The sequence below is a fragment of the Hydra vulgaris genome, chromosome 13 (assembly GCF_038396675.1).
Source record: "Hydra vulgaris chromosome 13, alternate assembly HydraT2T_AEP".
In the NCBI taxonomy this organism is placed as follows: Eukaryota; Metazoa; Cnidaria; class Hydrozoa; order Anthoathecata; family Hydridae; genus Hydra; species Hydra vulgaris.
Window position 1 is genome coordinate 38,301,747 of NC_088932.1, and position 23,757 is coordinate 38,325,503.

A 23,757-nucleotide genomic window follows, 5' to 3' on the forward strand; every position below is an offset into this window, starting at 1 on the left:
AAATGTCTAACAGTAACTTATACGCAAAATAAAAATAAAATTGGCAAAATAAAGTATGAAATAGCATTCTCGATGATGTATTTTGTATTAATAAAAAAATTAGCATTTTCGAAGTTCTTAACAATATTGAATATTTGATGGTGTACCACCTCAAGTTTTATTTTCTTAAAATAAACTCGCTTCCTCTATGAAGGAGGTGGTTAAACCCACAAAATCTCCCTGTATATAAATATATCGATGCATATTGTGAGAGGTAACACTCACCAAGTTTCTTGGTATAAGTGTACGTATACACTTTATTGCACGACCAAAACTAATAATTGCCTTGTTTAAAAAACCTTTAGTAAATCTTTTCCTTTAAAACTGACCTCGCAAATTTCCTAGCATGAGGAACCTTTTGAATACCCCTGCATGAGTATGACAGTAATGATGTCAAAATTCTTAAGAAATCAATCATTTGCATAACTTATATTACGAGACTTTTAGAAACCATATTTCCAGACATGTCTCAGAAAGAATTGCCTTTTAAAAATTTTCTTTATAGTTTTCAAATTTTACATTGTATTTTTAATTGTTTTTATAAAGCATATACAAAGTATTTTTAAATACTTTTACACAACCCGTTATATATGAAATATTTACAGTGCTAAAATACCAAATGATATACAATGGTTTTTTTACAAAAAGAAATAAGGAATAATATAAGAATCTATCAAAATGATTTTATCAACATAATGACAAACCTAATAAACATATTTGTATTCTATACCGGTTATAATAAACTCAATATACAAACACAAACATATAAAAATATTTGGATATATTGGATCAATTACAAAAAAGAAGAAGCTTTTATGACGACATCTTCTTCAGCGTTCTGATCCTGGACGTTTTCTTTTATGACTCGTGTTTCATAACCAGGTTTTTTTTTTCCTGTAACTGTATCTTCATCAATATAAACAGCAGAAATTTCTGATCCAGGTGCATCAAACATCGGATCCAACAAAATTTTTTCCTACAAATGAAAGTTGTATTTTCTAAAACAGTATGTATACACAGGTGTAATGCAAAGTGTTACTTATAAATTAATCATTTATATCTTATTTATAATATAAATAATAAAATATTTATAATAATTTATTATTTAACTTAATTATATTTAAAAAAAGATGTTACTTTTTTATGTTTTAATTAGTTTATACAAAGTTATTTATAAATTAATCTTTTATATCTTATTTATAATATAAATAAAATATTTACAATAATTTATTATTTAACTTAATTATATTTAAAAAAAGATGTTTTTTTTTAAGTTTTAATTAGTTTATACAAAGTTATTTTGTTCCCTTGGATTTTTTACAAAAAAAAAAAAAAAAACAATGAAAAAATTAAAAATAATGCGGCTTCTCTGACTAGTGATCACCTACACGGAAAATATTATGTTAAATAACATAGAGTATCTAATGTTATCAAGTTCTGACTTAATTTGAAAACCTTTTATGGAAAATAAGAACAAAATCCGTCTGTAGAAATGTATTTTGTATTTGTAGAAATGTATGTAGTAAAAGTATTTTTAATAAACCAATTCAACTAATGAAATGCTTCTTAAGAGAGAAACTGACCAGCTTTTGCTACTATATTTCGTTAGCATAAATCTCAATATTAAACCATAATTATCTTAGTATAAAATAATAGTTTAAACAGATTACTCTAGTACGCTCAGGGTTGGCACTCAACAACAAAATACCCAAAACCAATATATGAAACTATACTACCATAAAACTAATGAGTAAGCAGCGCAGTGTACAACTTTACACTATTAATATTATTTGTAAAAACAAAGTTATCGTTACTTGAGATTTACAATTAAAAAAAAAAAACTCATACTAAAATAGATTTTAAACCCCTCGCACCAGTCTTCCGTTCTTGAGCTAAGAGTGCTATCTTGCGTAGAGCATCCTTTGTAAAATGAAGATCAACCTAATATTAAAAAACTGTTAAATAAACGAACTTGAAAAAATAATTACCAATCAGTAAGAAATTAAAACTGTTATTTGCAAAACTCAATAAAAAAATTTCGCTCGATAAAATTTATAAAAGACATAAATCATAGCAACCTTGTCCATTTTAAAAAGATGTTGATACTGGGGTATAAGTGCATTCTTGGGTTCTGTTAAGATTGTAACTAAGGCATTTACATCAAGAGAGTTTATTGAAACTAATATAGGTAATCTGCCAACAAATTCAGGTATCATTCCATATCCTATCAAATCACGAGCTTCAACTTGAGCAAGAAGAGCATCACGATCACTTCTTTCGCTTGGTTCTAATTTAGATATTGTTTGCAAGTCCATTGTTTCATTTGACTTTTTTTTTGTAGATGAACCAAAACCAAGTGACTAACAAAGAAAAAAAATTCAGAAATGTAAACTTTTAAGTTATTAAAAAAAAATTAACTGTGATATTTTTTGTCTAAAACTTAAAAAAATCAAAATATATATTAACTTTATCCTGCTGTCTGCGCCGTACTATATCTTCTAAACCATTAAATGCACCAGATGCTACAAACATAATATTGGTAGTGTCAACAGGGACATTTTCACCCCTCATTTTTCGTGAAGTTCGCTCTGGAACGTTTACAACTGTACCTTCTAACATCTTTAATAGACCCTACAAAAATGTAAAACGTTAAAATTAATCAAATTAAAAGAAAGATTGAATGTTAACGCGATGGTCTTTGGACTTATTTAGTTAACAAATTTGCTATAAAAACATAAAACCTGTTTATGATTATATTCGTGAATGATAAAGGAAACTTAACTGATAAATTTACAAACAAACAGAATATATAGAGCTAATTTCAAATTAGAATTAACTACTAATTATAAATTAAATTAAAAAAAAATCTTTTTTTTATTAATATTTTTCGCTTATTTTGAACCCCTCTCACTTAAAACTTTATTTAAATTTTTAAAAACGTCTAGCATTTTATGTTAAATCAAATCACTATGAATATATATAGTAACAGTTTTTAACGGCAACACCCCTTTTTTATACACTTTCATTTTTATGTAGTTGAACTGAAGCTCAGTCTACAAATCTATTTATTAATTTTGTTTTGTTTATCTTGTTGATTTTTGAAATCATGCTGGCTTGTTCAACGAAACTTTAATTAACTCTCAATTAAGTCTCAATTAAGCCTGTTTTCTCAAAAAAAAAACAATACAAATTTATTGACATAAAAAAAACACAACAATCATAATAGAAACTAAAGAAAATATTAAATTAATTTTTTATTTATTTGCAAGAAAATTTTTTATTAATCTTAAAACTTGGATGACATACTAATATTAAAACAATTCTATATAAAAATTTAGCACAACAAAAATTTAACATCCGCGAAAAGTGTATCCCTTCATGCTTTCCCTGAAATGTGCATCCCCTCATGTTATATGTAGCTTATTACGAATCTCCTGAGATAAGTAGCTTATTTTTTTACATATGTGTGTGTGTGTGTGTGTATATATATATATATATATATGTATTGTATATGTATATATATATTTGTATATATATGTGTATATATATATATATATATATATATATATATATATATATATATATATATATATATATATACTTATATATATATAAAAATTTTATATATATATATATATACATATATATATATATAAAAAATGAGTGGTCTTTAATTTTTGGCGGTGGCCAAAAATTTAAGACCACTCATTTTTTAGTTGGTTTCTTAATCTTTAAATTAAAATTAAGAAGATTCTAATTGACATATTAAATTTTTTTTTTTTAATATCTTGTTAATTAAAACATACGGATTAAAGTGGTATAACTTTTTAAATCTAATTCTAATTAAATAGCATTTAACTTATTAAAAAACTGATGAGTACTTATAAATCTTCTTTAAATAAATTGGACAAAATTTAACAACCACTTTCAAATCTTTAATTTGCACTTATTAAAAATAATAATCCATTATTTTTTTTAACTGTCTTGATTGCTTATTACATTGGCTATAAAATAAAATGTCGAAACCTGAGTTTCGATATCAAATAAACATTTATTTATTGAATTGCAATAAGGATATAAAAATATTTCAAAAATGTGTGCAAAGATCGAAGAAAAAGACAGATATGCGGCTCTTGTATTAAAAGAAGAAGACTATAGCATCAGACAAATAGCAGAAAAGCTTGGAAGGTCTCACTCTTGCATTATTAACATAATTCAACGATACAAAGAGACCTGGTCAATTAATAATTGTCATAGGACTGGACGCAATAAAATTTCAAATGACCGTGATGTTCGCTCATTAGTGAGATTAATGAAAGAAAACAGACAAGCATCATCTACAGACTTGTCTACGAAATGGACACTGTCAAATGGTCTGAAGGCAAGCCCTAGAACTGTGCGAAGGGTCCTCCTCAATTTAAATTATTTATGGCATGCTGCTGCAAAAAAACCACACTTAAATAAAAAACAAAAATTTTCCAGGAAAAAGTGGTGCAAACTACATAAAAATTGGTCAACAGATCAGTGAAGCCGTGTGGTCTTTAGTGATGAAATGAACGTTAAGGTAGACAACAGAAAAGGTCGCGTAATGTTGCGTAGACTTCCAAGCGAACGGTTTGATGAATCATGCATTTTGAAACAAACAAAACAAGGCAGTGGTTCAATAGGCATTTGGGCCTGTATGAGTGCCTGTGGAGTAGGCGTTTTTCATTTATTCGATGGTAGACTCAACAAAGAAAGGTACATCAAAATTTTGGAAAACTCGCTTATTCCTAGCATTGATTTATGGCAGTTGCAAGATGGATTTTTTTTCCAGCAAGATAATGCGCCGTGTCATAAAGCGCATGTTGTTAGCGATTGGTTCAATTTAATAAAATTCAAGTGCTTCCATGGCCTGCCAATAGTCCAGACTTGAATCCAACAACTTTACAATTTGGAAGATTTGAAATCTTCTATCTCTCATCATTTGAAAAATGTGCCTGATGAAGTAATCAAAACTTTATTGAAATCAATGCCAGAACGAGTACAAGAGTGCTTGAAAACAAATGGAGGAACAACACGTTTTTAAATTATTTTTTTTATTGCTTTTTGAAATATTTTTGAAACCAATTTTTTTTCCCATTTATATTTTTTACTAGTCAGTTTTTTAATTTTTTAACATTATTTTGTAAAAAAATTATAAATTCTTTTATAATAAATATAAAATACAATAAAAATTCTTTCTAAAAATGTTTTTCTTTTTATATTTTTTTTGTTATTCACCTCCTCAAGGCCGAGAAGGCCACTACAGATAAGGAGGCTACTTAATAGTGGTTATAACTTTCTCTCAATTCTATAACTCCGAAACACGAACCTTGACGAACAAGGCTGCTGCGCGGAGAAACAAGTTGAGCACGGTACTACCAGGGATGTGGTGGGGATCGAACTTGAAATCTCTTGCTCATGAAGCGAGCGCTTTGCCACTACACTACTACCACATATATATATATACTCTTGCATGGTCGTCTTTATGTTCTTACCATAGATGTCATAGATGTCATAGATGTTTTTTAATTATTTGATAGACTGCCTGACCAAACCAAACCCTCAGTCAATGAAGCAGCACTCCATTGCAAGTCAGGCTATTTGTCAGTTGATGTAGCAGCACTCCGTTGCAAGTCAGGCTATAAGATAGTCGATGTAGCAACAATCTGAGCATGTTTTACAGTTAAAAAATAAAAACATTTAGATTGTTAAAACAGACTTTTAAAACATTATATACATATATGTATGTATGTATATGAATATGTATATATATATATATATATATATATATATATATATATATATATATATATATATATATATATATATATATATAAATATATAAGTGACCCGGTCACTTACTTACTTGCCGTGTTTGATAAAATATAGCTGAGGCCAGGTTTGTGACCGGGGCTGCATAAACATTTATAGATCCTAAAGTATAATATTTTTATAGCTGGAAAAAAGCAGTATCCCTAAATAAACTCTGGGTTCGTCAATGTGAGGTAATGAAGAGTTACAAGTTAGTGATTGAAAAAATAAATCTCTCATTGAAATTGTTTAAATGCAAACATTTTTTCTGAATTGTAAAAAGTTTGTATAAAACAATTTAAATATTTTTTCTAGCACATCAAAAAAAACTTTATATCTTCATGTTTTTAAACTACAACTTTTCAAGGCTTCAGTTAACCATTTCCCAAAAAAAATTAGGCAACTATCGCCCAATTGTGAGGGGAATTGGTTTTTCAAAAAAAAAATTCTAATATCTTAAACTAGGTGGAAACATCTTCAAGGTTCCCGAATTTTATTAAAAAATAATATTTTGTTTAGAAACTATACCTAATTAAAATTTATAGATAAATAAAATTAAAAAATAGAGAGGAGGAGGAGGGACTAAACTAATTGGTTTTTTTAAACTCGAATACCTATTCTAAGTGGACATTTACAAAAGTATTCTTACTTATTCTCTATTTCAAAGAAAATCATAACTTAATAGTGGTTGCTTGCTTGGAAGTAAATTAGTGTTTGAAAATATATAAATATATGCCAGCAATTAATAAATAGTAAATGTAAGCATAGAATTATAATACATAAAGTATTATAAATTTTTTTTCTAGCCCTAGCTATCAACCCCTGCAAAATCTTAGTTTAGCCGGGGCAGGGGCTGGGTTTGAAAAAAGTCTCATTTTCAGCTGGGGCCCCGGTCACTCACTAATATAAATATGTATGTGTATATATATATATATATATATATATATATATATATATATATATATATATATATATATATATATATATATAATATATATATATATATTAGCTTACAATTGTATTACAAATGCAAAAAACCAAGTTTTGATTTAATATTATGAAAAAACTAACCTGTTGCACACCTTCTCCACCAACATCTCTCACTTGATGAAAACCCGAAACACAGCTGATTTTATCAACCTCGTCCAAAAATATAATTCCTAAAAATAAAACTTTATATATAAACTTTCTAATAGTTATATGGAAAAAAATGGAGGCAAAAAGTTAAGTGCAGTACTGCAAAGGACATGATGGGGATCAATCTCTAAACTTCTTCCTTACAAAGCAAGAGCTCCACCGCAATACCACAATAGCATTAAAAAGATCTCATACTTACAACATCCAAGTTGGGTTGGGTAGAGAAACAATTTATTTAAGGACTCACTAAAGTATTTATATTACTTAATCTATGTTTTATATTACTTTATAAAGTAGGTGGATATTGCCATGTTAAATATATTTGGCGCATTACTTATATAGTTTCACAACAGTAGCTACAAACTTCCACAGCTAAACAAAATGAATTCTTATTTGACTAGAAGCAAAACCTTTAGCACTAGTGACACATCTACACAAACAAATTAAAAATAGTTTTTTTGTAAACTTAATTTCTAATAAAATTATTTTTCATTTTATTTTGAAATAGTTTTCTTAATAACTTAATTGTTAATAAAATTCATTGAGTTTTCTTTTACCCGATTATAAGATGAAAATTTTTTTTAATGAAAATAGATTTATTTAAAAATTTTCAATTTAAAATATTATAAAGTGTAAAAAATTATCTATAAAAAAAATTAACTAAAAATATTTTTTCTTCATATCAATAATTAAACTTAAGGCTAAACTGTTCACACTTACTCCCATTTACTTTATGAATTATGCAAGATTGTTGTCAAGCAAGATTGTTGTCAAACATCAAACCATTTCAGTCAATTAATGTCTAATCAAATGATCATCTAAAATCTGAATTAAAGGTGTTGCCATACAAACTATCAAAAATTGCAAAATAACTACTTAAATAGTAAATATCCAACAAAATAAGATTTTTAAGAAAGGGTTAAGTAAGTGGGTTGCACTGATATAATGATCAACCACATGACTGACATTTTTTTTAAATTTTATTAAATTTACCTCCACAAGATACCAGGGGAGGGGGGCGAGTACAATTGGATGCTTCTCATTTTTTTTTTTTTTTCTATTTTAATTTTACATTTGTCATAACATATCATACCACTTAGTAGTTATTACTTACATAAGTATTATTTTTTAAGTTAGACAAGTAGTGTGTTATTCTAAATCAGACGAGTAGTGTGCTATTTTACAACTGGTAAATTTATGCAAACTTGTTTTAAAACTTTTCTTCTATAATAAACTACAATCTAGTATAAAAACACATCATACCTTGTTGAGCTAGTTCAACATTGTAATTAGCTTCTTGAAGAAGTTTAGTGATTACAGACTCAATATCTTCGCCAACATAACCAGCTTGCGTAAGTGAAGTACAATCACACATGGCAAATGGGACATCAAGGCACTTAGCTATAGTTTGCGCTAACAAAGTTTTACCTGAAAGAAACAAAAAATGAGGCACCCATTAAAATTAATAAAAAAGTAAATTTAAACTACAACAATAAAAAAGATTCTTCAGCTACATTAAACCTAAATTGATAAATACTTTTATAAAATCTTCTACTCCACTGCTTTTCAGACTTACTATTGACTATACACAGATTATTCACTATTGACTCAGAAATGGATTATTCACTATTGACTCAGACACAGATCATTTCCTATTGACTCAGACACAAGTCATTCACTATTGACTCAGACACATATCATTCACTATTGACTCACACTCAGATCATTCACTATTCAATATTATGATTTTTGTATAAAACTTCTTATGATTGTAAAGAGAAACTATACTTTTGGATTTTGTTTTCTCATACTTTACGATACTTCTATTAAATTACACCCTTTGAAAATCACAAGCAACCTTATTTGAAAAAACTAAAAAGTCATTTTTTTAAAAAAATTGCACTGTTTAATGGGGATTAAGTAGGCAAATATATTCAGGTATTTTTGTAAAAATGGCTGCAAAAATTTATCTAAACATGTAAAATAATTTAGGATTTGGTTTTAATGCAGTAATTTTAAAATTATATAATTATATAGATTGACCTTAATTGTAAATTTATAAAAAATTGTTATCAAATAGTGAAAGTTGCAGAAAAATTTGGAAAATCACTTTTTATTTAACTTTTTAACCAATTTCATTTAAATAACTGATTATTTTGATTAATATCAAATGTGAATCTAAAACATTCAAAAAAACAGTTTTGTTGCAAAAATATGCTCAACTTTAAAATTAAGAAACATTCATCAATTACTAAGCAAAATAAAGCAAAAAGTCACGATAACTGCATAAGATCTGTAAATCTGACAGATATTTAAATGACTTCATTAATGCGAGATTTCAAAAATTGGTAAAAAGTAACATAAATCACGCAAATAATCTAGTCCCAAGTGTTAAGTGAGTCCCAAGTACAACTCAAGTTGAACTCTTTTATAAAAAAAAAAAAGAAAGATTTTATGTGCTCATTGCTGCCTTTTTACAATTTCTCTATATAAATATAATGCCTTTGACATGAACGCCTAGTATATGTGACTGTCTTATCTACCAAATTAAAAAACTTAATGAAAAACAACCTAAGGACTAGGGTTTGTAATCCCGTGCTATATTTAAAATCCCGGGATTTCGGGATTACATTTACCTATTCCCGGGATCCCGGGATTCTGAAATACCTGTTTTTGAAAGATTTTAACATATTATTTTAGACAAATTTTAAGGAAATTAATAAGACATTTAAAGTATGTTTAGAAAAACTTACAAATTTCAAGGAAGTTCTTTGGTTTGTTAATATTATACATACTTAATTATTAAATTATAAAGACGTTGTTTTTGTAGATATAATATACGTATGCAATTATTTTTGATTATTCCTAAAATAAGTTTTGAGGAAGCAGAGCACATCCAAAGTTTCATCCCCCAGACGACTTCTTATTTTTATTGCAAAAAGTCCGGCCGCAGAAAAAGCACGTTCTGACTCCACACTGGTAGGTTTTTTAATAGTCATTAAAAAATCATACGCTCTTTGCAAAAAATCACCACGTGTTCCTCCATTTTCAAACAACACCATTTCCTTTTGAATTTTCATCGATAACGTCTCACATCGAGTTGGTATGCTGGGCAAATGTGCTTTTTTTATAGCTTTATTAAGTTCGTCTGTGATTCTTTTGCTGTTTTTAAGAGCAAAAGAAATAGATTCAGATGAAGAGTCAGAAGAATCAGAAACAATTTCGAGTAGTGCCTCATTTGAAACAGAAAGTTCAACTTCTGATTCAGACTCATTAGCTGTTAATGATGTAGCTGGATTTGTAGCGTCTAGTCTTTCAAGTAACTCAACTATTAATTTGCGACATTTTATTGAAGTCGGAACTGTTACTAGCTCTATTTCAGATTCGGACTGAATGTTGGTTCTACCATTGTGCAGCTACTGAAGGATCCCACTTGCATCGGTACGCCTTTGTTGCATTCAAAGAACGAGAGATGAATGCAACTTTTGATTTATAACGTTGTTAGCATCTTTAAGTTTTTTTAACATAAAAGTTATGGCATCATCGGCTGTAAACAAATTAGCATCCCGACGGCAAAGAGCCTCAACTGTTGCTTTTACTGGAAGTAGCGCATTAATGATAGCAGATACAGTTTTAAGCTCAATATTAGATAAAGCCAAAGATTCACCTTCCGGTAGACTTATGTCTATTAATGCCTTTTGTATACAATTTTTTAATAAATAGACGCGTTGAAGCATTGACAAAAGACTATTCCATCTTGTCTTGCAGTCTTTAATTAGAGCTATTTGTTTCCCAAATTCAGCCGCAACATACTTCTGCAAGATATCATTTTTTTTTGGTGTTAGTCTGAACATTACTATTACTTTTCGTACCTTTTTGATCACTGGACCACAATTTACCTCAGTAACATCAAATTCGTTTCCTCGATGCCAATTATGACTAGCATCAAAATCAACCAGTTTATCGTTGTCAGAAAAATCATCATCCTCGCAAGAGTTACTCTCTGAAAAATCGTCTTCTATATCTGATTGTTCGTCTTCGTCGAATTGCTGATCTATTTCTCTTTCTATATCCTGCTTTTGATATAGTACTTCAATAACGGCCAGTTGCACACCATGGGCAAAACATAACTGTTGATTTACAGGTAATATTCTCCCAACTTTTTTCATCACACTTGCTCCGTCAGTCATAATACCAACAATATCTTTTCTCAAATCAAGTCCATGTTGTGCAAGCTTTTGTTCTAATAGCTCAATACACTTATCTGCAGACATTGATCCCGTTATACGAATTAAGCCTAAGCTCCAGAACTGACAATTTCGTGCATGTAAATTAATATTCATGTAGCAACGGTTACGCAATGATGTCCATTCATCAAAAGATAAAGAAAATCTTTCTCCTACACCGAATTCAGGTTTTTTTTTGCTAGCTATTTCAGTAATAAAAAACTCCTTATTTTTTTGCTGTAATCTACAACCATTTTACGCACAGTGTTGACTGTTGTGGGTAAATTTTTGAATCCTGTAGCTATAAGACCTGCACGTATATCACTAGAACAGCATATCACGTTGAACGAAATCCCATCAATGGCTGTTAATCGTGCAAGTGTAGCAGGAAGTGATTTTTCTTCTCGCTCCAATATCGGAAAATAATTGGTTAACGTTTTGTTTTTTTTTATTGGTGGTTCATCTCGTGTGTTTACTGAAATAGTAGTTGGTGTGAGGTTAATTTTATGGAAGAAAAGTAAGTGTGTATGGAGACCTTTCGTTGAACCACCTCCAATTTTTAAAATTTTTTTGCAGTCAGTAGACTTACACATTGCTGTTTGCCCTTTTTCTTTTCTTAAAAAATGCTTCCAAACAGCAGAATTACTTTTTTTGTCATATTCCATGTACGAAGCCATTATAATTTTAGAAAATTTACTGTTCAAAAAACCAGCAATTTTATTTTTTATTAAAACTTGTACTTTAAAATAGTCACAAACAGATAATGTCTATTCGAGATAAAAATTGTCAGAAACTTGAATAAATGCGACTAAGCACCAAAAATTTTTAAGAATGTAATTGCAAACCAATTTCAATTGTTATAACAACTTTAATCCAATTATTCAAAAACATAACTGCAAGAATTTCGAAATTGTTAAGTTCAAATTTTAATGCAATTGAACGAAAAAAATAATTTAATTTAAAAATTTTCAACTGAAAACAATTTCAAAAAAAATCCCGCGATTAAATGCTTAATCCCAGGATTTCGGGATTGTTAAAAACCGGGGAATCCCGGAATTTCGGGATCCCGGTATTCCTAACCCTACTAAGGACAAAAGGGCACACAAGATAATTCTTATAAATGGCATATCTTCCAAGCCTGAAATTTTTTAAAATCCTTTTATAATTTTAAAAAAAATTTAAAGTATAATCAACGATATTAGGAAATTTATGTTTACATTTTATAATTATATTATTATACATTATTATAACAGCTTGAAAAACAATTCTAATCAGCTTACACAACATCAATCAACACTAAAATCAATAAATCATATAATTATGCAGTGCAAATATTTTTAAATGTACGACACTGAATAATCCAACACAGGAATGAAAAAATTCACAGCAGAAATTTGGAAGATTTAACTAATAAGGTGCTGTTGAACAGAGACTACAGTTTAAACCATTTTTTCGAATTTGGAATTGATGGCAGATGATCATTTTCAAAAATAAACTTGTCAGTTATCAAGGTAACAAAAGTGACAAAATAAGTAGTTAGTAGTAAATGCCAGATGCAGACAGGTTTATAAGCTCTAGAAACAGGTGTTAAAAATTGACTCATTGCTGCCATTGTTAAAAATATACCTGAAACATAAAAGAATATTTGAGTGATGAATACTATTCAAGTGAATGGTATTTTATATTTCAGGTGTGGCATTTTACACTTCATGTGATTTAAAAATATTATTTGCGCAACTCATTCATCCAAATTAACCAATATCATTTGTGGAATTTAGTCCCATTCAAGAACTACCTTTGCTGCAGATGTGTTGTTAATTCTGATAATCTATTAGAATGTCGAACTCTTTAAAGCACATTAACAGAAAAATTTGCACTGCTAATAGATAAGCAATATGCTAATAGCCTAGATTTAAACTTTGCAAAAGATTTTGCAAAAGTAATCTATTAACCTTTGATCAAATATGGACAACTCAGTGCTCATTTCGGATGTTATTCCATAAATGGAACTCCATTTTTATCTTGGAATTGTTAACAATTTTTAAAAACCTTTTAGACTTGTGATCTGGCACCAAAGTTTGGCAAGTTGACTTACACATTCAACTCCAGCCATAACATGGTGGACACTTCAAAAGCAATGATTGCTAAAAAAGCTTGTACCTATGAAGTCTTTGAGTTTATTGAGACATAGCAAAGAAGTGGTTTCATCATGTTTTGAAACAAGACTAAAGGAAAGCTTTTAGACTGAAATTCAAAAGATCTTTCATATTTTTGCCAGTATTGGTCACACCACAGGTCTATGCTATTTTCTACCATATTAAAGAATTTGAGTCAAAACATTAAAGTTCTTTACAACAGCACACTGAAACATTATACTCAAAATTCATTATTTGTTGTTCATCAAAGTTGCAATGGTGGTCATCTTGCTAAACCTTTATAAAACGACATGAAATATTTTATGAAAAAAGTTTAAATTAGTTTTTGATTATTATATAAATTGGGGCGAGTATTTGCATTTTTGCATCTTTCAATTTATTAGATTTTTCTTTATTATCTAAGTGAACATTGATTAGGTGTCTGCGTGTTACTATTCATTTTAGAATTAAGTTCTATGTAAGAAATCTTTTGTTATCTGGAATTTTATGGATGAAAAAATCCTGAAAAAGCAATTGTGTATTTTCTTGTATAAATTTAATACAAAAATTAATTTAGCCCATAGTAACTAAATAATAAAAGTAAATAAGAATTCTTCAGTTAAGTTGTAGAGATTTCTTGAGAAAAAAAAAAAAAAACCATACATTTCACATAACGAAGACTCTTATAGCAAATAAATGAGCAAGTATTATGTTTTAAGTTAAAAGCTTTTTACTTTAAAATGGAAAACAATTGCTTAACATTTGCATGAGATATGGACAACGACAAAGTGAAGCAGGTCTTGTAAAACTGTAGGAAAACAATCATTTGCTTTTATTAGAACACATTTTAAAAATGCGAGAAAGTAATTTGCTGTGTTGAAAAAAATTTTAATATAAATTGCAGGTCTTGTTTTAAATAAAATTGGCTTGGCACATTAGCTTGTCATAATTTTGACGCAATACAAATTATTATTTATTTACGGACATTAACTTTTTTAAACTTTTGCAATAAAATAAATACCACTAAATTACTAAAAAACAATTTAAATTTATTAATTAAGAAAAACAAATTCAGAAGTGTTATTTTGTAAATGTACATATTATGAAATGTCTATTTTGTTTAACTTTTTTTTAAAATATTAAACAATTAAATATTACATTACATTTTTAATTACCATTTAACATAAAATAAATTCTTTCTTTCCTCAATATTTGTATAAATGAATTGAAATATACTATTATTATTATTATTACTATCATTTTTTCATTATTACTTAAAATTGCAGCTGTGCAAATAATAATGATTTTTTACTTTTAAAAATAGTAATGTAATTAACTTGATTTAAAAAAAAAAAATCAAGTTAACTACTTTACCAGTGCTTTTTTTTGTGACAAAGATTTAAGTTTCCAAGTACCATTTATTAAAAAATTTATATTGTTTTCACTTGTCTTTTGACAAAAAAGTTAAACGTATGCTTTATAAAGATAAAAAATTATCGCTTATCAAACATAATTGTCATTCAAACTTTTTAAAAGGGATCCCAAACCTCCGAGACATGTTGTGTTCATATTAGAGAGATTGATAAAAAAAAAATGTTTGGGTTGAATTTTTTGATTAAAACAATTCAGCCCAAAAAGTTAATACATACTAAGAAAAACTAACTTTTAGTCAAAGCTTGGCTTCTTTGTTTTGTTGTAGGCCTAAAAGTCACAAAATATATACGCCGCAATCTACAGACTTGATATTTTATTCAAAATATATTGGTGCTTTGCACTATTGCTTTTCATTGGTACCACAGACACTGTTTCAACAAATTTTGTATGTTAAAATGTATAATATAGTTTTTTGTTTGTTTTTTGTTTTGTTTTTGTATAAAAATTTTAAAAGATCAATATTAAAAAACATTTTAAAACTTTTGAAACAGCTTGAAAATACTTTTATTGGAAAGATGTCTAAAAAATAACCAAGTATTATGTAACATTGGTTCTAAAATTTTAAAAAGCTGATTTAATGTTTTTTAAGATTCTTTTGTCATTTCATGCCAACTAATAATATACTTTAACAACTTAAAAAATTTCAATTATAAATATAACATACCTGATCCTGTTGGTCCCAACAACAAGATGTTACTTTTATCAATTTTTATTGAATCTTCGTTAAATTTATCCAGAATTGAAGTTGTTGATGGAGGGGGTTGCAACGGCTCCTTTAAACTATCAGAAGTATAAACAGCTCCTAATGGAGAAGATTCATTCTTACCAGAAGCAATCTGAAGAAAGTCTATTGTAAGATAAATACTATCCTAACTATACATTATTATTTTAGATTTAGACCAGCACACATGCCAGTTTACTATATTTAGACCAGCACACATTCTTGTTTCCAGTATTTATAGTTCACTTTACCTTGTATTTTTACTTATAGAAAACATTTCAACAAACTAATTTAAAACTTAAGTTAACTAAACTTATAATTTGCATTTTTTCATTTAAACAAATAATTTTGGGTCTTTATTAAATAAATTTCGATCTTATGGTATTTATTTGTTGTGTATTTACACAATGAATAATGCCTCAATATCGAAACCTTAAATTAAAACTTAAAATTGAAAAAAATTTAAAAGAATTTATTTTATAAATAACTTATAAATGTATTACTTTTAATATAATCTGACCAACTTGCAGTGTACATTAGAGTGTGTCAATTTTAACATTTTAATTTTTTTTTTGAAATGAGAACAATTGATTAGTTATCCAAATCAATTGTTTGTTTGTTTTTTAATCATTTCATGTTTTAATGGTGGTACTGTTCTTTCATTTACAGGTGAAAGAACTTCAGAAAGGTGTTTTTTAAAATCCTTGTTAAAACTAAATATTGTGGCAGCTACTTAGTTTTCACTTTTAAGAGTTGACAAGAGTTTAATTTTTAAGAGTTTTAAGAGTTTAGTTAGTTTAAAGAGACAAAATACTGTTAAAATGCCAAAAGGTTACAAAAATTTATGATATCATTTTTACACGTCTTTACATACTTAGGGTAAACTTTTTTCAATAGAGACCTCATAATGTCAGGTTAAATAACAGGTTGTACTGCTTCCAATTTTGGTTGGAAAATCATAATTTTCTGCATAAAATTATTTTTCCTGCTGAGTATATTTTTAAATGTTTGATTTACTTACCCTTTTCTAGTTTTTATATTCCACTACAAAATGATAAGGTAAGGAGCCTCAGAATGCTAGGTGAATAAAACTTAGTTAAATAAAGATTTAAAGTTATTTTTATTCTGTTTCTTCTTGACATTATTAAATGAATATTTTGCCTACAGTATACTTCTGTAAAGTTCTACTATCAAACCTCCTTTAAAGCACTTTAAAAAGTTTTCCTTGTTTGTTTTGAAAATTAAAAAGTGTTTACTAAAGTAAAGTGTGAGTACAAAAGTGTGTTTTGATATTCCTTTGGAGTTGTGAATTACATCACAAAAAAGAGACAGGGAACTGTATCTATAAATTCTGCTCTTAACTGAACAAATGAAATAGCGTGTAACCATCTTAATGAGTTAGCTAAAGAACTTATAAAAAGTAATATTTTAATTGATGCAAATCAAGTAGAAACGTGTGTATGGCAGGGAGATATTGATACCACTAGACTTTACAATCATGATGAAACCTCCTAGTTTGTAAACTATGAAGTTTATAGTATTCCAAATAGTTTAGTTTATACTAGGAGAGGGGAAAGTTTTTAAAAGATGATAAGTGAAAATAGGGAATGCCTAACTATACATCCTTTTGTTTTCTTTGGAGGAGATATATCAATGTGTCACATCATATTTAAGGGAAAGGGGATTAGTGCTCTCATGGCTCCAAAAGAAGACGTTAATCGAATTCCAAACCTTCTAATCTCTAAAAATGACAGTGGCAGCCAACCACAATACACTTTTAAGTGCATGTCAAATGTTTGACCATTATTTAGAAAAAAAATATTTAACACGACACATTTTTGTACCATTTGATGGTTATTCTTCAAAACTTGACTGTGATGGTGATGGTGTCAATTTGACTGTGGTGGTGATGGTGGTGGTGATGGTGATGATCTGATGGTCATTCAAGATTTGACATTTAGTGTATTGACATTTTTAAGAAACAAAAATATTTGTCTTTTTACCACTCTACCGACACAACTGGCATTACCCAGCTTGTTGATAAAATCAGAAATTGCACTCTGAGTACAGAAGTGCAAAGTTTGCACTTTATTCTTCATTAATGATGATCAACAGCGAAGGTTTCATGAAAAAAACTTGCAGAGTTGTGGCCAGAGTGGGCATCAAAACAAACAATGATTAATGCAGGTAAAAAAGTTGGGATTTCACATGGAGGACTCGGTGTTCAATAGATGCAGGATAAAAAGTTCTTACAAGCCGAGCTGTGTATTAATAAAAATACTGAAAATAATCATCAACAGCACTAACAATTTCATCTCCAAATAATGTTCATTATGACTCAGCAAGCTATTGGAAAAATTAATACGAAAATACCATGGAAGCTTATCAAACAATATCTGATAAACCAATATCACTTGGAGAAATACCTAATTTGTTGCCTGTAACCAAAGAAACAAAGAAAATGTTAGATTTACGCAGGTTCACGACTCAATGGAGGGGGAAAAAATATTAGAAACGATTTTATCAATCAAGGAAGACAAATCCAAAAAGGACCAAACTAATAAAGAAAGGAAATCCAAGCAACAATAACAATTAAGACATTCTATAAATGTAAGAAAGAATGTACATGAGTCCTGCATGTTTGTGCTTGTGTTGCCATAACGTTTTAAAATCTACATACATTAAAGAAAAACACTATTTAATTATTTATTTTTTTATAACTAAACATTACATCTTTTGTTCAGATTATCCATGACTTTCAGTATTTAATAGAAAAATTTGGGCTTTATGTTGCTTAAATTAAAATCTAACCATTCCGAGGCCTGAGATCCTTTTACCTTTAAGCTATTCTTTTTACTCCAAAAGTTACATTATTGTGCAAATTAATTGCAATCAAAATAAAAAACAATAAAAATCCAGGAATCCATCTGTAAGTTTCTTTCTCCAATATCATAAAAACTTATGCCATAATATTTTGAGTATCCTCTTAGTGCTGCTATGAGTTTCTGCACATGATTTGGAATAGTATCTACTAAATTTTTACAAATTTTTACAAATGTTTTGGATTTCAGGGTCTTCAAACCATGTCATGTTTTCTCAGTCTTTTTTTACAATTGGCCAGAGATTCTCAATTGAATTGAGATCTGGGATATTGTCAGGCCATTAAAGTGTTTTAATATTATTTTCTACAATGAGTTTCTTGAATTTTTTGGATGTATGACATGTGGCTCTATTCTGCTGCAATACTCTTATTCTGTTTGGGAACACTTTTAACATCTCTGGAATTAAATGTGTTTGCAGAACCTTAATGTAAATGTCAGAGTTCATAATGCCAGTAACTGAGTAGAGTGCTCCTGGTCCAACAGCAGAGAAACAACCCTAAAAATCTTCCTTTCTGGATACTTGGCATATTTTTCAATGATCTGGATACTTGACAATATTGATTAAAACGCTTCTTCTTCATGACATCTGTAAGTAATGATATTTTATAAGAATTTCTGGCAAACAGCTATCAATCTCCTCCACAAAATACTCAAGCAGACATGGATGTCATGCAAAGCTAAATTCATTAGTTGGTCACTTGTCTTCATTGGATTTTTGATATTCTCCAGCATTAGATATCAGTCATCTCTTAATGAGGTCATACATTTTTGACCACATTTTCCTTGTTTTAATGGCAATAAGCTGCCTGTTGCTATGTAATGCTTCTTGACCTGGCTAACTGTAGAATGGTTTACTGAACATAATATGGCTATTTCTTGTTGAGATTTATCAGAATACTGAAGTAAAGTTATTATTTGATTTTTGTTTCTTGGTGTAGTGTCCGACTTTGTTTATTTACTTTAAACTTACTAATCTTTCTAATCACAGTTAAATTAGAAAAAATGTAGAATAAAACAACAAATAACAAACAACAAATATTTGATGCAATTAATTTGTACTATACTCTACTTTTTTGGACTTTTTTAAAGAGTTTTTATTCTTGAAACTGAAGTTTACTGTAATCTTCGAGGAAGATTAATGTTATTAACCAAACCATCTAATAACCCAAAATTTAAATTTTTATGCAAAATTGTTCATTACAAAATTTAGTTCAACAGACAACACTTAAGCAAAATTTGTTTTTTAAATTTTTTCTCTAATTTTTGCAAACTTTTTTTTTTTTTGGATTAAGGCAGAAATTATTTATTCAAATTATTTATTATCAACTGTGTATTTTACAAGGTGAAAAATCTACAATTTATAATGCTGTGTTATTGAATTAAATACTTTACCAAAATATATATATATGCCAAAGCTCTATGTGTAAGCCTAGTTATTTAGAGCAAAGAATTAAATTAGTAAAGTAAAAGACTTGTTTTTATTGATTGTTAAACTTAGTAATGGCAATGTAGCCATATATATGCAGTCATACATAAATGTAGCTATACATATATGTAGTCGAAAAAACAAATCAGTCCACAGTGGGCTAGAATTTTTTTTCCGCGGCCAAAAGTCCCTGAAAAGTCAAATCTTCTAAACTTTTTAATTATTTTATTATTGAAACATAGATGCTATACTCTATTCCAAAATGTATCCGTTTGATTACTAGAGATGAAGGCAAGCTTGCTAGAACCATTCATAATGGCTTTAAAATTGTCAAAATTTTGCAAATTTTTCTTTCAAAAATACTTATCCTCAAAATCTACATAACTTTTTCAATTAATAAAGCTTTGGACTATTTTTATTTTAAATAAATTTATTAACTTAGTGCTTATAAAAAGTATATGTTTTAGTTATATATTTGTATTTAATTTATTCATAATTTGTCTTAGAACTGTTGGTACTTTAAAGGTGTTTTTCTAAATTTCCTCACCTCCTTTTTTTTAAATGCCACTCGAAGGATGTTTGAATTTCTGATTTTCGCATTTACTAAACGGCAGTTATTGTTCACAAAAAAACACAGCTGCGACCATGTATTCTTTATAATATATTTTTTAGTTCAAAATTGACGACTTTTTTTGCTTTTGTAAAAACACTGATTTAAAGTTAACATATTTGTTTAAGTAATTTAATTTTTTTTTGTTTTTTTAATTTCATTTAACGCATCGAACCGTTATTGTTTAAATTAAACTTTTTTTTATTATTTTAATGTTTTCAAAAAAGGAAATAAAAAGAAAATCATTTCAGTATAAATACATAAAAATTAAATACTTAAATATTCAATTCCAACCAAATGCCACTCTCTTGAACTTGGAATTAATGATATTTAGGAAGTATAAAGGTTGTTTAATACTATTACATAAAATCAGCTGCGACTAGCGATAATTTAGACTTAAAATCGATTTTGAAATTTCAAGGTTTTAGACAAATTTAATTCTTACCTTACAATGCATTGTGACATGAAAAAATTTATTTGTTTGGAAATTTGAAGTTTATATGATATTGAAGACTAATTAGTTGATAATTGCAGCGATTTGATTAAAAAATTGTAATGTTAAAACGTTAATTTTTTATGCCTTAAGCATATAAAATTAACGTAGACACTATAAGAAAATTGAAGTTAGACACTCTGTAAATGTTAAAAAATAATTAAACTATTAGTCACTGACATCCTGCATATAGACTTTCAGTGAACTACACTAACTATATTTTATATCTTTAATATTAAATAAATATTTAAAACTGAGAATTTATTTTTTATAGCTCAAGGTTAAAAGTTTATTCCTATTTTACAAAATAGTGCACATAATAATTTCATTTAAATCAAAAGGTAAAAATAATATAAACAAAATTTTAGTCAGTAAATTCAAAGTCAGCATAGTAATAAAATGACAAACCAGTGTTTTCATTTTCAGATGGTTTGATAATGTCATTGTGCTCATTTAAATTTTTTATTTCACTTATGTTTAGTTTTAGTTCCTCTTTTCTATCAAAATCATCATCATCATCCAACTCATTATATTCTTCATCCACATATATATCATCATTGTATTTTCCTTTTCAGTTTCTTGAAAAAGAAGATCAACTGCATCTCCTTCTAGATTCATTTTTTTATGTTTACATTTTGATCATGCATAGTTAAGAGATAAAAGAATTGGGTAACTCGAAAGGATTAAATAATTGAATTGGTCCGTCATTGTAGCTTTTTGATCAAATTTACAAGTGTGTTGTTAGTAAATACTTTTATTATCTTTATTCCGAGCTTCAATTGCTTCTTCAGAGTACATTCCAATTGGTAGCATAAATCTAGATATCGTCAGACTGCTATGAATGAGTAGTTTGTGTACTGAGGCCAAATATATATATAAGACATATATATAAATAAGTATTTTCACGGCACAATGCATTGTAAAGTAAGAAATAAATTAGTCTAAAATCTTGAAATTTCAAAATTGATTTTAAGTCTAAATTATCTCTAGTCGCAGCTGATTTTAATTAATAGTATTAAACAACCTATATACTTTCTAAATATCATTAATTCCAAGTTCAAGAGAATGACATTTGGTCGGAATCGAATATTTAAATATTTAATTTTTAAAGAATACATGGTCGCAGCTTTTTTTTTTTTGAACAATAACTGCCGTTTAGTAAATGCAAAAATCAGAAAATCAAACAACCTTCAAGTGGCATTTAAAAAAAGGAAGATGAGGAAATTTAGAAAAACACCTTTAAAATACCAACAGTTCTAAGACATATTATGAATAAATTAAATACAAATATATAACTAAAACATATACTTTTTATAAGCACTAAATTAATAAGTTTATCTAAAATAAAAATAGTCCAAAGCTTTTTTAATTGAAAAAAGTTATGTAGATTTTGAGGATAAGTATTTTTGAAAAAAAAAATTTGCAAAATTTTGACAATTTTAAAGCCATTATGAATGGTTCTAGCAAGCTTGCCTTCATCTCTAGTAATCAAACAGATACATTTTTGAGTAGAGTAAAGCATCTATGTTTCAATAATGAAATAATTAAAAAGTTTAGAAGATTTGACTTTTTAGGGACTTTTGGCCACGGAAAAAAAATTCTGGCCCACTGCGCAGTGGTATACATGATTTTAATGATGATACTATCACCTTAGGTCACAAGATAAGTAACATTTTAAACTTAAATTATAAAACTATTTTTGTTAAGGAATATCTTGTTTCTCTAATACCGAAATATACAGAATACCGCAATTTAGGAACCAAACTACAAGTATAGTTTCAGATGCTCAAATTTATTTAGAATAAGTATTTGCAACTCACAGCAAACTGAACCAATACAAAATTTCAGATGTAGATGCTACGCATCCATGGGTTCTTAAAGAATGCACTAGTACAATAGCAGTCCCTCTAAAAAAACTATTTTATAGCTCACTTCAGGAAGGTTCTGTCCCTAATGTCTTGAAAATTGCTAACATCACGCCTTTGCACAAAACTGGAAGTTGATTAAATCCAGTCAACTATTGCCTAGTTTCACTCATATTTGCTTTGTGCAAAATTTTGGAACAAATTATCCAGAACACAACTTTAAACTATACTTACAATAATGAGCCAGGATGCCTTTTTGCAGAACAACAACATGATTTTGTTAGGAATAAATCTTGCATCAACAACCTTTTGGAGTTCATGGATATTATTTCTTTATCTTTGCCATATAAGCAATGCGCCGATATAACCTTTTTTGACTTAGATAAGGCTTTTGACATTTGCCACATCAACATCGTTTGCATAAACTAGACGCATTGAGAATTACTGGAAAACTGCTTTGCTGGATAAGTGACTTTCTAACTAATCGAAAGCATAGAGTTAAGTTTTGCAAGAGTCCAACTGGGCAGACATAACTAGTGGTCTGTCACAGGGTAGTGTTTTAATTATTTTTTTAAACAATTTGCCATCAGTTATCAATTACTTCAATTGTATGCTGATGACTGCAAAACCACAGCTCATATTAAAGTGGCATCAAATTCAGACAAGCTACATCTAGATTTAAATGCTATTTAAATTGCTAGAAAATGGTCCGAAATGAAAAATAAATGATATATGAAACTGAACTACAAAAAATGCAAAGTGATGCATGAGTAACAACAACCTCCTAAAAACTTATGTTTGATGCTGCATCTTCTGCATTACCATCATGTCAAATTGTAAGAGGAATCACACGGTTCTGAAATTGCATCTAAAGCTAATATCATTTTAAGATGAATGATTTCATCCTAAATGATATTTTAGGAGAAAAATTCAATCGTCAGTAGAGACACCAAA

General features: G+C 28.2%; 1 protein-coding gene across 6 annotated transcripts in view; it reads right to left on the reverse strand.

The window, feature by feature from the left end:
* Nucleotides 1-702: 702 nt before the first annotated feature.
* Nucleotides 703-23,757, reverse strand: part of LOC100199421 (ATP-dependent Clp protease ATP-binding subunit clpX-like, mitochondrial) — a 39,767-nt gene continuing 16,712 nt past the window's right edge. For 3 of the 6 annotated variants that reach the window (XM_065816298.1, XM_065816296.1, XM_065816299.1), the window contains exons 6-12: nucleotides 15,471-15,608; nucleotides 8,275-8,439; nucleotides 6,946-7,034; nucleotides 2,506-2,670; nucleotides 2,118-2,399; nucleotides 1,888-1,980; nucleotides 703-1,015 (exon numbers count right to left, since the gene is read on the reverse strand). In XM_065816298.1, coding sequence (XP_065672370.1) covers nucleotides 833-1,015; nucleotides 1,888-1,980; nucleotides 2,118-2,399; nucleotides 2,506-2,670; nucleotides 6,946-7,034; nucleotides 8,275-8,439; nucleotides 15,471-15,608 — 1,115 coding nt within the window. In that variant the 3' untranslated portion in view covers nucleotides 703-832. Of the gene's footprint in view, nucleotides 1,016-1,887; nucleotides 1,981-2,117; nucleotides 2,400-2,505; nucleotides 2,671-6,945; nucleotides 7,035-8,274; nucleotides 8,440-15,470; nucleotides 15,654-23,757 lie in introns of all 6 variants that reach the window. The other 3 variants (XM_065816294.1, XM_065816293.1, XM_065816295.1) reach the window with 1 other exon arrangement.